At 38.1% G+C, this 14,738-nt stretch overlaps 1 protein-coding gene across 2 annotated transcripts in view; it reads right to left on the minus strand.

The window, feature by feature from the left end:
- The window catches only part of CARD10 (caspase recruitment domain family member 10), a 50,662-nt gene that overhangs the window by 22,382 nt on the left and 13,542 nt on the right, over positions 1-14,738 (minus strand). For both annotated transcript variants that reach the window (XM_034403855.3, XM_034403854.3), the window contains exons 7-11: positions 9,686-9,865; positions 4,397-4,552; positions 3,651-3,776; positions 2,455-2,652; positions 1,206-1,343 (exon numbers count right to left, since the gene is read on the minus strand). In XM_034403855.3, the coding sequence (XP_034259746.2) occupies positions 1,206-1,343; positions 2,455-2,652; positions 3,651-3,776; positions 4,397-4,552; positions 9,686-9,865 (798 nt within the window). The remainder of the gene's footprint in view (positions 1-1,205; positions 1,344-2,454; positions 2,653-3,650; positions 3,777-4,396; positions 4,553-9,685; positions 9,866-14,738) is intronic.

The raw sequence follows: 14,738 nt of genomic DNA on the forward strand, positions 1-14,738 counted from the left end.
AGTACCTAATGTAGGAGTCCAATACGTAATAGGCCAATAGTAGTGGCTGTGACAGTCTTGCCTACCTGCTGAACACAGTGCAGAACGTTACATAATTTTGTTGGTTCTAGAACAGAGATTTCATCTGTTCTCGTCAAAATCATAAAAGAACAAATTCCCACAGATATGCTGGGATTGGAATCCCCAATTTAAAACCCTCTAGATGTTTTGGGATTATAACAAGATTCTTAAGACAACCTGACGGTATTTAGTTGTAGGAACCTGATTTATATCCTCAACTTTGCCCTTACTAAGTACATTGTCAGCTTCGGATATCAGTTTTTGCCACATAAACAGAAAAACAGCAATCGTTTCCAAGAACATATAAAATTATCTTATACCGGATCAGCTCTTTCCTCCAAAAAGCATCAATTGTCTTTCTTCGTTAATAGCCGCCACAAGATAGTCCTCCACATTTTGCTGAACTACAACTTTCAGCTTCTCTCGCTATCAGACAGATTTTGAAAATTATACCTCAATAAGTCAGGACTGTTCTGTCCCTATACCACGCACACACCCAACCAGCCAGCCGAGGTTAAATAAACTCTTCAAACACTCAACGTCAGTGATAAGGAACTTGGCAGCAACCCCGTGGCTGCCTGCCAAAAACTTTTACTCCGATAACACAGACAAAAATACACACAGTTTTAATAGTCCAGTTTGTAATTAAATCCACAACAAATAGGTGTTGTATCCGAAGGTGCAAAGTGCCTCGCCAGAGATTAGCTTTGTCTGTCACAGAGTCCGAATGGCCACCACACTCCCTTTTATAGCCTGTGGGGTGTGGTCCAGTGACTCAGCTAATCTCTGGTACGCCTTCCCCTCTGCTGCGCACGCTTCTCCCTGCACCTCTGGTGAGGGTCCAGCCAGCACTTATTTTCCTTGTCGCTGTCCATCTGTGGCTGCGGGGACGTGCTTGGCTCTGAGCCTATCTTTTGGCCTTCGGTGTCCTCCGGAGGCATTGCCAGAGAGGACGGTCCTGGAGAGGGAGGCCTTGCCAACTCCTCCCCCTCACTCTCTGCATCTGTTGATAGCCCAGGCTCAGGCAATGGAGCCACAACAAGGACTGACTAGTCTCTGCCATTTAATTCTTTGTAATTAACGGAGGTCTTTCAGCATTTAAGAATGTGCCTTTTTAGTTCATAGTTTATGCAATCTCTTCTTACCACATCTGGCTCTACAGAGTCTCTTGGGAACACAATGTCCAGGATGTCTGGTGAATCTACAATCCCATCGTCCGAGGACAAAGGCTTCTCTATTATGCTCCAACTGCTGCTATAGAGTGAATGAGAAGAGGAACATATCTTGGGAGCCAGGAGGAGAGAAAAAGAGAGAATGAATGCAAGATACTTCAATAAAGTAACTCATCCCTTAAGATTCATTCCTAAACAGACACACACTGGGCCTTAATTTTCAGACAAGAATTCTTTGCATTACTTCATTTACTGCATTGATTCTATGGAGTGTAAAAAGAGCATTCCTTTTCTGATTTTAAGAGTCATCCGGACTGACTCAATTATTTCAGAGGGAAATTTCATTTTTGCAGGACCAGAATTTGTTTGATTTTTTAATATCAGGCTAGAATCCTATGAATTGCCATGGGATTTGTCTTTGTTTCATTTTGATAAAATATCAAAGGCTTGAAGAAGAATTTGGGACAGTTTAAATCCTACAGACTTTAATGTAGTTTAAAATTGGAATATCTAGCTGTCCTTTTTTGCCTTCTCGGTGGACTATTGGACAATAGTTCTTGATGGACTATTGTTCTTGATGGACTATGGGTAGGGCTATTTTTTACATGAACTTCTTGTGTTCTGATTTCTCACTCTTGCAATTATCTAGAAGATGAGGGCACGGAGGATAGCTTATCTTGCCACTCACAGGTGCCCTTTTCCTCTCTAGCAACTGAATTCCTGTAGAAGGAATGGCAGAACCTGGGGGACAGTGTGCAAGGGGGAATCAGCCTAAAATCCTTAGGTAGCCACAAGAGAATTAAGTCCCCCCCCCCCGGAGTACTGTTGACCTTTATCTAATTCTAAACAAGTGCTGAACTTCATTTGAGAAGATTCCTGTGCATAGGCTTTTAGCAATAAATCTGTTAATTGAACTGTGTAGTCCTGTCTTTTGTGCCTGACAATTCCCTTAAATTCTAGTCTCCCTTCCCAACAAGACATTGGCCTTCTCATCTTTCTTTCAAAGGGTCCTTGGTGCTCTCTAAGCTTGTTTTCTTGCAGACATTTCACTACACAAACTAGGCAACATCATCAGTGCCAATCTGTGGTATTACCTAGTTTAGGCAATGAAACATCTGCAAGAAAACAACCAAGCTCAGAGAACACCAAGGACCTCTCATTTCAACCCTGAGTTACAAATGTTCTCCTCTATTATAGTCTTTCTCTTTTCCTCCAAACATACCTTCTTGGCAAGCCCCCTGTTACACAAGCATCGCTGTAACTGTCCCTCTAGGGTGAGGATCTTGCCCTCAGCCTGTGTGAGTTTGCTCAGCAAGTCATCCCTCTCTTCCTCCAAGGTTCGAACACGTTTACGATATTGGTCCTTCTCAATGAGGCTTTGGGAATACTGGAGCTGAATGTCATCTCGGCTCTGAATGGCCTAAAGGAAACAGTGAAGAACGGGAACTGATGGGTGAGATTATAGGCAGAATTGTGCATAGCATATGCTCTTCTTTTCTCTAAATCACATTTTAAATAAGTTATATCCAATTTTGCACATTGTTGCATAATTTCTGCTGTTTGAGTATCCATAATCAAAAAGATAAAATGCCATGCTTTATTAAAGTTCTTTTCAGCTCCCTTCTGGTATTCACCAGGCTGTTTTAAACAAAGAACTTCCTGATTGAAAGTAAAATGTAAGTAAAAGGAGCCTGGATAGCTCTGCAGACAAGGCACTGTAATTTAACACCAGCTATCTGCAATTACTGCAAGTTCAAATCTCACCAGGCTCAAGGTTGACTCAGCCTTCCATCCTTTCTAAGGTAGGTAAATTGAGGACCCAGTTTGTGGGGGCAATAAGCTGACTTTGTATAAAATATACAAAAGTATGAAGGCTATTGCTTAACGTACTGTAAGCCGCCCTGAGTCTCCGGAGAAGGGCGGCATATAAATCAAATTTAAAAAAAAAATGAAATATAGAGAAATGAGAATGGATTGACATATAATTCAATCAGTATTTATTTATTTATTTATATTGGATTTCTATACCGCCCTTCTCCCTGAGGACTCAGGGTATATACAAGTATACAACTACTTGCGGAGCAATAGCAATGGAACAGAGCACATTCAATAAAAATAACTCAAATAACCGAGAACTAGTGTAAATAAACAATCCTGACAAACTTCTAGATATTTTTATCTGATCTAACATCTACGATCCTATTACACAAGTATCTATGAAGAACCACACTGAGAAACAGGATGAATTGGAAACAAGCACCATTCTTCCATCTTATCATTCCTATATGGTTTCTGTATTTTTCCATTACTTTGAGTAGCATGAAATGGGGTAGCAAGAATGTTGTTAACACATGTTTAATCTTAACTGTGTACCATAATTATAAACCCAGGAAATATTTCAGAGGAGAAACAATTTACCTGATCTCTTTCCTTCTCAATCTCCTCTAGCTGAGCCAGCACGGTGTTCATTCTGTGCTTATACAGATCACAGTTCTTCTGCAGAGTATGGAATTTCAATTGTAAATCCTCCATTTCTTGCAGATACTGAGAGAGAAATTCCAGAGATGGATTATTTCCCAAGTACATGTTCAGGTCTTAAACAAAGGCAGTTGGAGGTTTGCAATCTCTTTTCAAATGCCAGGGTTCAGAAAGAAGAAAGTATACATCATCTGTTTTGCATCGCTTACACCCCATTTTCAATTATTATGCATAGCTTAGGACAAAGGGACTAAATTTAGAATTTCCAGATAAGAAAGCATGTACCTGATGTTTAAAAGACATTGGAAGAAGGATAAGGCAATTTGCAGAGGTCCAAATTGCCTTAACCTCTATGAAGGTGTTCATTCTAACAGTAGTGAGATCCAGAAATGAATAGTATTAGAATCTTATTTTCCTTTTTATATACCTGTCTGCAGGGATAGCATTATCATCTTCCATTGTCTGTCTCAATATGCAAACAATTCCTTCCATAGGTTTTGCTGGCTTTTTTCAAAAGGATAGAACAAATTAAGGACTATCAGTGATTAAAGTCCAAAAATATCTTCACTGCCTTTAGCCCATGGCACAGACATTCCCTGCTCACTAATGTCTGGAACAAGGATTTCATGGCTGTTCCAATGTATCTCCAAGCTTAAATGTCTGGGGTTAGTGTTACAGCATCTTACCTTATCTCTCAGCTGTTCAGCACACTGCAGCTCGTTTTGTAAGGAGTTGAGCTTCTGACACAGTTCCTGTCGGTCTGCTTGTGCTTCTTTCCAATCATGTTCCAGAATGTCTAGAAGAACCCTCTCAGAACCCGGAACCTGGTCTTCTCTTGCTTTCTAAGCAGTAAAGAAGCAAAGTCACTCATCTGCTAGGACCATGACAGCGAACCTATGGCACAAGTGCCAGAAGTGGCATGCAGAATCATCTCTCTGAGCACGCCAGCCATCACCCGTTGCTCTTCCGGAGTCCAGCGTGCACATGTGCACTGGCCAGCTGATCTTTACATGTGCATGCGTGCCAGAAACCGGAAAACCAGGTGACCGCCACGCATACACACACCAGAAACTAGAAGCTTAGCTTTCTGGCGCGCGCATTCGCAGCCAGGAGCTGCTCTTCTGGTTTCTGGCGCTTTCCCGTGCGCACACTCCCGCTTCGGCACTCAGTGCCAAAAAGGTTTGCCAACACTGTGCTAGGACATAATGATTTCAGGATAATTAAAGCCTTTGGGGGGGGAAGAAAAGAAATCAGCATGCTTGCCTAGCGAATATTTTAAAATACCTTCAGCAGGAGCTCCAGTCGAGTTCTCTGTCTATTCTACTCTTTGATTACTTGACAACCTCCAGATGTGTTTAACACCCTTCATCCTCAGTTAACACCGAAAGGGCCTTTTTTTTTTTTAAGAAAGGCTAATCAATTCAATATCTATATATCTTCACTACCACCAAAAGTGAAAGGTGCATTTATGCAACAAACTTCATGCCAGTGCTGTGCCATTTTTAATTTCACGGCTGCTTTTAAATAATTCTGAATCCTCTAGTCTAGCAGGAATTCTGAAAACTGCCAATTAGCAAGCCTAGCCCCTTAGTTTCTAAGCAAAGAATGACTGTTAAATCTATTTGAGACTATAAGATTGATGCAGTTTAACAGCCTTTTCATTCCCAGCAAGAGAAGCCTGGGGTATTCTGCTGCCTGAGATAGAGCAATGAGTAGTTGCAAAATCAAGATACATTGATTCTAAGGTCAATCAAGTTCTGTCTTCTAAAACAGAAAACCACACAAGCAGATCTCTTTCTTCCTTGTCAGTAGAGAAATATATTCCACAATTATATACTGGCTTTCTTTTGAAGCCCAAGATGCTCATCTCAGTATCTGTAAAAGTAGTATCAGCCCTGATGGGCGCTTCCATAGGCTGACTCTGCATCTGCCTGCATTAAACCAGTAAGCCACAGTAGCTGTCGAAGCCAATAATGTACAGGCAGGGCTCTACTTTTGATTATATTTAGATAAATGATATGAGGAAATCTAAGCAGTGAAAAATACTTGTCAATACTGACAAGCTGTGTCAGATTGAAACCGTATAGCCAAAACATCATAGCTAAGCAATGTTTTATGGATGATTGTGAACATGGGCAGATGGGCTCACATCTTCCAAGATAAGAACCGTACAATTTCATGCTTTCTGGGACGAGTTCTTAAACTACTCTAGATAAAAATTACAGAGTATAATGGAAATGGCAATATTTTGCTGAGTATGTAATAGATTTATATAACTGATTGTATCCATATGCTTCTTCCTCATGAACACTTTTCTTAAAAACTATATGGTTACTTGAACTAGAGGGCCATGAATTAAGATTTGGATGGCACGGCTACTTATGGTATGATAAAAGTAAAGTTAATTATGGATTTTAATAACCATTTTGTTAGACGTGCCATACTAAGAGTTTGGAATGAATATAAAACAAGGCTCTCTATGAAGTTACCCCTTTGGGTGTCACCACAGGAAGCCTTTTTTAGAAAAGAAATGGTGGCAAAAACAGATTGGTTGATTTAGGATAAAATTTTATCTTTTAACTCTGGTGACCCAATACTAAAGATGAGGAAAGAACTTGAATCAGAAGTTTATGTTTGCCATTGGCTTACCAACAACTACTAAATGAAAGGTTTAAGCTAGATAAAAAATGTTATGGATTTGACTTTGTTAAAAATTAATTGGAAATTTCATTATGTAGTAATAATGTACATATTATTGCTAAGATCTATAAAATGTTATTGAAATTGAATTTGGAAAATGAACATGTAAAAACATTGTATGATTCAGTGGGCAAAGAACTTTGTGATGCTTGAACAATGGGAAAATATGTGGACGAAGGGTTTAAAAGTTACATTAAATTATAATCTAAAATAAAATTTCTATAAGATGAAATATCATTGGTATTTAACATCAGATAAATACATCTTTATACATCTAAGATGTATAAAGGTATATCAAATGTATGTTGGAAGTGTAAAAGTAAAGAGGGGACTTTTTACCATCTATGATGGACATGTGATAAAGCATAAAATTTTTTGAGTATGATTCATATTTTACTACAGAAAAATTTGAAAATGGAGATAAAAATGAAACCAGAACTTTTGCTCTTCGGTTTAATGGAAAAAGAATTGGAAAAAAATTTTGGAACCTTGTTATATGTTGATCTCAGCAAGACTATTGTATGCACAAAAATAAAAGGATACTTCTATTCCTACTATGGACGAATGGTTGCAAAAGTTGATGTAGTTGGCTGAAATGGCAAAATTGACTACTTTGATTAAAGAAAAGAACATAAGTACTTTTGTTTCCACATGAAGACTGCTTCTGAACTTCGTGCTTGATATGGAAAGGAATAAAAATTTTACTTTCAGTTTTACCAATTAGACTGATAGATCTTTATAGAAATGGCTTGTCCATATTATGAAAAAGCAAAAAGTTGTGATTTGATGTTAATGCCTTATTTTATTGTAACAGAGAGAGTCGGAAGTCAATGCTTCTTTTTCTTTTCTTTTTTCTTATCTTTCCTCACTTCTCCTTTCCTTCCCTTCTCCCCCCCCCCCGCTTTTCTATTTACTTTGCATTTTCTATTTTATAATACAATAAAAAAATGTTGACTAGAAAAACTATATGGTTAAAATATTAAAAGGATTTGGGGAAAAGGAAAATTTTACAACCAAAATATACTGTATTGAAGTAACATTCACCAAAACTAAAACAAATTAGAGTAAGTTGTGCACCATGAGATAACTTATGTAAATAACCAAATAATTGGAACCCATTATACAGAATAGTTTTAAATCATAAATTCAAGGAAAACTTAAAAACTATATATATTCATATATTCCAGAGTAAAAATAGGGGTTATTTGGTAACCCAGATATAACAGGCTGTTTACATCTCTCAAACAGCTGAGAATCACAGCTGTTCATACCACCCACTGATATTTTAGCAGCATCTAAGCCAGTGCTAGAGGCCCTCTTCGTAAAATATATTTTATTTTTAGCACTCTACCGACTCAGGTTCTGTTCCAGCACGAGTGCAAGAATGAACACAACTCTAATGCACTACGTTGTATGTTTGGCTAGGTGGCAAGTCTTACACTTATTATAAAAGACTACTTTGTACTGAAGCCATTCAAGGAAAAACATTTGTCAATGTTGTGATGAAGTAATTTAGAAGGGAACAAAGACTGTGATTCACAAAAATACAAGGCATTGCTGGAAAGGAAGGAACAGCCTTGCTGGCATTCACCCTTTAATTGTTTTAGGTCTACACGTAAAATCACACATATAACTAGTTTAGTGTTTGCCAATCAGATGCCCTTTTAATTATATTGGACTACCATCGGTATGCTTAAATTCCAACTGGAACAACAGTAGTAGAAGTATAGTACTAGTAGAAAAATCATTATCATCATTTTAACCAGTCTATCCATTGCAGGATGGAGGCCTCTTCCGCATGCTTCCAACTAATACAGTCCTGAGCTTTCTTTTGTTAATTATTTGCTGATGTTGTAGATCCATCTTGTTTTAGGTCTCTTTCGTGGATGCTTTTTATCAAGTGGGAGCCATTCGACAACTGCCTTGGTCTACCTGCCATCATTTCTTCTTGATCAGCCCATTGCCATTTCAATTATAATAGTAAAGTCTTTATCACTTGGTTTTAAGAAGAAGAAAGAACCAGTCCTGGCACCAACAGACTGGATTCATACATCACACCAAAATGATTTGTTTTATTTGGATGCAGCTAATTGTGTGAACACTATGGCTTTCAAAGTCTTGTTTATGACTTACATGCAATATATGAATCAATCATTTACTTGTTAAACAAACAAAAAGAGTTAGTGTGAAGTAGCAACCAAGTCACAGGCCCAGAATGAAATTCTAAAACAGAAGTTTTAATTATATGCAGATTAAATGGGTTTCCTTTAAAGTCCTCAGCAGCCTTCCCTGACATCTGGGTTCCAAACATATAAATCAATGCACAAATTATCCCAAGCCTATTTAACTTGTTACTTGAAGAATTATGTCCAAAACTTCTCAAAGGCACCAAGTAGGAAATCTGGACTATACAATGAAGAACCTTGGAAGGTACATAGCTGGAGTCTCAGGGCAGACCATCAAATGATGAGGATATAATGCAGGGGTGAAATGCTACCGGTTTGGGGCGGTTCACCCAAACCAGTAGTGAAAATGCTACTGGTTCACCCGAACTCATAAAAAAATGCTTTAAAAAGTAAAAAAAAAAGTTCCGACAATCACGCGGCACAGCTCATCGCTTCAACAGTTTTTTTTCCTTTTTTTTTTTAGCATTTATTTTTACTACCGTTTCAGGCAATAGGTAGCAAAAAAATGCTTTAAAAAAATGTTTTTAAAAAGGTTCTGACAATCAGCTGTGCCTTGCAATGGTCAGAACTTTTTTTTTTAAAAGCATTTTTTACTACCTATTGCCCAAACCGGTATTTTTATGTAAAGTGTGATAGTTTGTTTTTGAGTTCTCTGTGACTGTGAGGTTCCTGCTTATTGCAGGGGCCATTTTGTGGGAAGTCCAGCTGCTTTTGCATTATGTGTGAGTCAGTTGTGTAGCTTTTGTGTTATTTTTGTGTAAAGTATGATAGATGGTTTTCCCGGTCACATGACCACCAAGCCACGCCCACCCAGTCACATGACCACCAAGCCATGCCCACCCAGTCACATGGCCAAGCCACACCCACCAAGCCACACCCACAGAATTGGTAGAGAAAATTTTTGAATTTCACCACTGGTATAATGGCACCTGATGCTCTGAGTTACACTGTTTGTGTTCCTCTGCAACCAAGGTTGCGCTTTCAGATGCTGTCCCAGTTTAAATACAAAAATGACCCCATACAGTAGAAGGTTCAGAGTAGAGAATGCTTCTATGGATTACTCTCAAATCCACATTTTTCAGAATGTACCTGCATTACGTTCTGCAACTCCTGAAGTGAAGCATTTAACCTCTGGTTCTCAGTTTGCAAATCAGAAATGTCAGTAAATCCATGATCCTCCACCTCCCGCTGAGGAGCCATTAATGTTTGTTTCTTCAATAGGGAACACTCTTCCTCCATACCAGTGATCTTGCACTTCAACTGATCTATCTGAAATTTGGAACAGATAAAAGACTATTATAGAACTACATTGATTATAACGCTAGAGAAACAAATAGTTTACATTTATATAGGGCTTCATTTTGATTGGGAAATTAATCAGAATTAAGTCCTACATAAAACTTTTGATTGGTTCACAGTCAATAAATATTGTAGTAAAAAGAAAGGAGTAAATTGGAATATAGGTGAGTTCTCCTCACAATATATGCCCTATTTCTGAATGTAATGATGGATTTGTGATTGGCAAGCCAATCATTTAATGGACACATGCTCAGAAACATTTAAAATAATAGGTAAAAACATCCAGAAGATTAGACATGTCTTTTCCAATTTTATTTCCTCCAGCTAGACTTCAACACTCATCATTTCTGGCCAACACATCCAACCACATTCACTGACACAGGATGTTGGACATTGTTATCCAACATGATTGGTGGCAACTAGTTTGAGGAAGGCAGAATAGTGGTTTCAGAAAAATTCTAATCTAAACACATATATAGATTTAAAGTTAAAGTTTCCAGCATAAAGAGGAAATAGATATGCCTATTGCTTAAGGTAAAATCAAGTAACCAGGGGGTTGTCTAATAAATTCTGTCAAGTATCTGGAGTGAAAACATTATTCAAAATGGGGACTTGACATCTATTTTATACCTCTACTTGCTTTTAAGTAGTTTCAAATGTAATCTAACCTGGGATTTATCTGAAGAATCTACCAAACTCCAGAACAAATTCTAGTGATTGGCACTTCAGATGAATCCCATGGTTGCATTTCATTTGGAGCAATTCTAAGACTGCTGAAAGCAGCTAAAAGAAAGACACAAGGGTAATCTAGTTAAACCCACATCTTAGACCACCATGGACAATGTTTGGTAGTGGGAAAGTGGAAGAAAACCCATACTAACGTAAAATTGATGGGCTGCATCACACACAAAGGCAGGATTGAGATTTTTCCTCTTTTCTGTTTGAATGGGAATTATGCTTTTTTAACACTGTTATCTTAGGTTTAAGGTTAGGTTATCTTATACTTTCAAGTTTCCATGTCTTTCCCATTAAAAATGCCAAAAAAATAATGACTCCAATTTTGGAAATCAGGCCAGAAAATTCAACAGTGTGGTCAAAATGATTTTAGGAGCTACAATTTTTAAAAAAAGCACTACCAATCTATGTTTTAACCAATCAAGCATTTAACAATCAAGCATTCCTATACAAATGGAAAACATATACAACACACTGAAACTGCAGCACACAATATTCCATCATATTAAAGTGATCAATGCTATAAGATGAGATTAAGTTTTTTTCTCTCTTTTATAAATAGTCACACACTAAAGGGATTAATGAATATATAAGTATGAGTCTGTCTTTCGTTAACCATAGCTGTATTCTATCTTAGACTGAATTGTTTAAGGTAATTTATTTATCAAATTTATATGCAGCTCATCTCATAGCACGAGGCAACAATAAGCTACATGTAGAATTGTGAAGAACCATGAACCATGTATTTCAAATTTTGACTTTACCATAAAATCAATAACTTTCATCTGCAATATGATACAATAATACCAATTTATCTGATGGTTTTAAAGATTTTTGAGATAAAGTAATGAAGATGACTGTGAATTCAAATACTATATGCAAATAAATTGGTATCATGCTATTAAATTGGTAGGTTCATGCTTTAAGCACAAAGAAAGATAAATGTTGAAATAATCAAAATCTATAGCAAATCTTGAAATAACCAGAATAATGTATATGCAGTATTTCATAGCAGATAAGTACATATAAATGCACTCTCAAAATTCATTCTACATTTCAGGGAGATACAGTTAACATGAAAAGATGCCCCGCCTCAATTATAACTTGTTTAATTTGCTAAAAAGAAAATTAGGAATAGTTCTGCCATGGCCCATAAAATAATGCCTTCCCAGAGCAAATACGAAAGTCACTTCAAGCTCAGATCTAACTAAAAAAGGCCAGGACTGCCACCATCTATCATTTTTACAGGATCATCAATATGCATAGGGTTTTGAACAGTAAAATAGCAGGTAGTGGCTTATTCTTCAGGGACATAATATAATTGGGAAAAAGGGGGGAATATAATAAATATCTGACACCATATTATTAAATGCAATTATAATTTACACATTTACATACACGACAGATAAATTATAATCTGGAGGGTCGACATAAGGCCATGCAAAGGAAAAACTGAATGGCCACCTAGAATCGCTGCTATACCTAAAGTTCATAGGCTACTTGTAGGGGGCTTGCACTGCATGCAATGTGATATATCTACTTAAAAAGATCAAAACCCAAGAAATATGCAAAACCCCTGCCTCAGACCCCTGACAACTACTGCCAATCAGAATAGGCAATAATGGACTAAATAGATCAATAGCCTGACCTAGAATAAGGCAGCTTCTTTTTACCTTTATTGATGTCTGGAAAAGATGATTGGACATATATGGAACCCTGGAAATTTTGAACTGGAGATGAGAATATTGAGGAGGGACAATAAGTCAAGACTTAAGCCCTTTCGTTGTATGCAACACATCCCAAATTTAATTCTGACACCTACATATGACCTAAATATCAGATATGCAATGATGTTGATGAGCTTCCTGCATAAAATCCAGCAGATCTTCCGGGCTAAGTAAATTACTAATTTGATAAGTAGAAAACAACTTATGTTCCAAACCAAACCAAATTTTTCCTGGGGATACATTAAAAGAACACTATTTGTTATGCATGAAACTACTATCTGATTTTCATTGAGTCTCACTGTTGCAAAAGAACAATAACCACAATTCAATTCCCACACAGTATAGCCATAATCTTGGGTTGTTTTGGCCTTTCCCACAAAGACTTTCTTGATTTAGTCGAAAGGATCATCTGAGGCTTACCATTTTTATAGGAGACACTTTGCTCCCTCCCATTCATTGCTTATGTCATAATACTGGTATTATGTACGTTACAAAGAATGTAACAAATAAAATAAATAAATAAATAAAGAATCCTACATTGGGACCAAGAACTGGGTTTGGTCTTCTGACTCTGCAAGAACTGGTGACTACAGGTAGTCCTTGACTTACAACAGTTCATTTAGTGACCATTCAAAGTTACAACGGCACTGGAAATGTGATTTATGACCATTTTTCAGAGTTATGACCTTTGCAGCATCCCTATGATCAATCATGTGATCAAAATTCAGATGCTTGGCAACTGACTCATATTTATAACCATTGCTGTGTCCCAAGGCCATGTTATCACCTGTTGCAACCTTCTGACAACCAAACTCAATGGGGAAGCCAGATTCACTTAACAACCAGGTTACTAACCTATCAACTGCAGTGATTAACTTAGCAACTGTGGCAAGAAAGGTCATAAATGGGTCAAAACTCACTTAACAAATGTTTCACTTAACAACAGAAAATTTGGCTTGATTGTGGTCATAAGTCGAGGATTACCTGTATTCCATCTACAAAGATTGGAATGAGAGTTTACAATGGAGACTGGTAATACTTCAAGGAATCAAAGGATGCCCTCCTAAATAGTTAGGCAGGCTGAGATTAAAATGGCAAGGAATGGTTAAACTTAATATGATCAATAAGTACTGAATTCAACACTTGTGCTTGGGTTTTATTTTAAAACTGTATGTGAATAACAACTAAAATATTGAATAACATAGTATTCTGGGTTGGTTTGGTTACTTCTATGTCCTCGTCTTTGTTGTTTGTTACCTTGTTGGTTCTGGTTTTGGCTTTAATCCTATGTTTGCACTTGCTATTTAGAACAATCTTGCTGTTGTGGCCCGCCAGCGGCCTGCGCGGATCGTGGCTGATCCCAACAAGGAGGCTGGTGTGGGGTCGCGCCAGCAGTCTGCGCAGCCGGCACTCACGTCGGACAGCGAGGAGGCTGAAGAGGATGTGGTGCCAGAGGCAGAGACTCAGCCAGGGCTTTCAGAACCTCCAGAGGCTCCTTCAAGTGGAGAGAGCGAAGTGGAGAAGCCTCTCCTCAATGCTCGAGTATGCAGGGCTGCCAAAAGGCAGGAGTGGCTACTCAGGAGGAGGAGGTGGTACAATTTAAGTTGCACGCAGTTAGTAATTTCTTGCTGGAAACAACATGTAATTATTACAGAGCATTTTGGAGAGTGTCTTATCATATCTTGTTTTCTGGGCTGGTTGCCAATCTTTGCCGGACTTTTTTTATTCTTGGTACATTATAACTTTGATAAGGACTGTTGGTGTGTGTCACAATCCTTGGGAATCCGGAGCTGGGGCAGAACACTTGCCCGCCCTGGACTACAACTTCCAGGTAAGCAATTCACAAATTCTCATCCCTGGCTATACTGGTTAGGAAGATGGATACAGTGGGGAAGGGAATATATCATATCTATACCAAATGTGCCTTTTCAAAAGGCAACAGGACTTTGTTTTTTCTTGAAGATGTTTCGCTTCTCATCCAAGACACTTCTTCAGTTCTCCAGAACTAAAGAAGCTTCTTGGATGAGAAGCGAAACATCTTCAAGGGAAAACAAAGTCCTGTTGCCTTTTGAAAAGGCACCTTTCAGACAACCATGTCCTGGATGACTGAGAATCTCCATAGATATTACATCTTACCTCTCAGAATTTACAGGAGCATTAAAAATGGGGAAAAGGCTCTCCTACCGTGTTTCTCCAAAAAGAAGACCAGGTCTTATTTTCTTTTGACCCCTGAAAAAATGGCTAGACTTTTTGGAGGGTTCTAATTATTGACTCACCTCGTGGTAGTGGTACCGACAGCCCTGCCCAGCAGGAGCCCGCTGCTGGACCACTTCTTCTGCGGCCGCTTGCCGCCACTTGCATGCATTGCCCCAGCCTCCATT

Source organism: Pantherophis guttatus, chromosome 7 (assembly GCF_059756535.1).
Source record: "Pantherophis guttatus breed Tessera chromosome 7, ASM5975653v1, whole genome shotgun sequence".
NCBI classification, from domain to species: Eukaryota; Metazoa; Chordata; class Lepidosauria; order Squamata; family Colubridae; genus Pantherophis; species Pantherophis guttatus.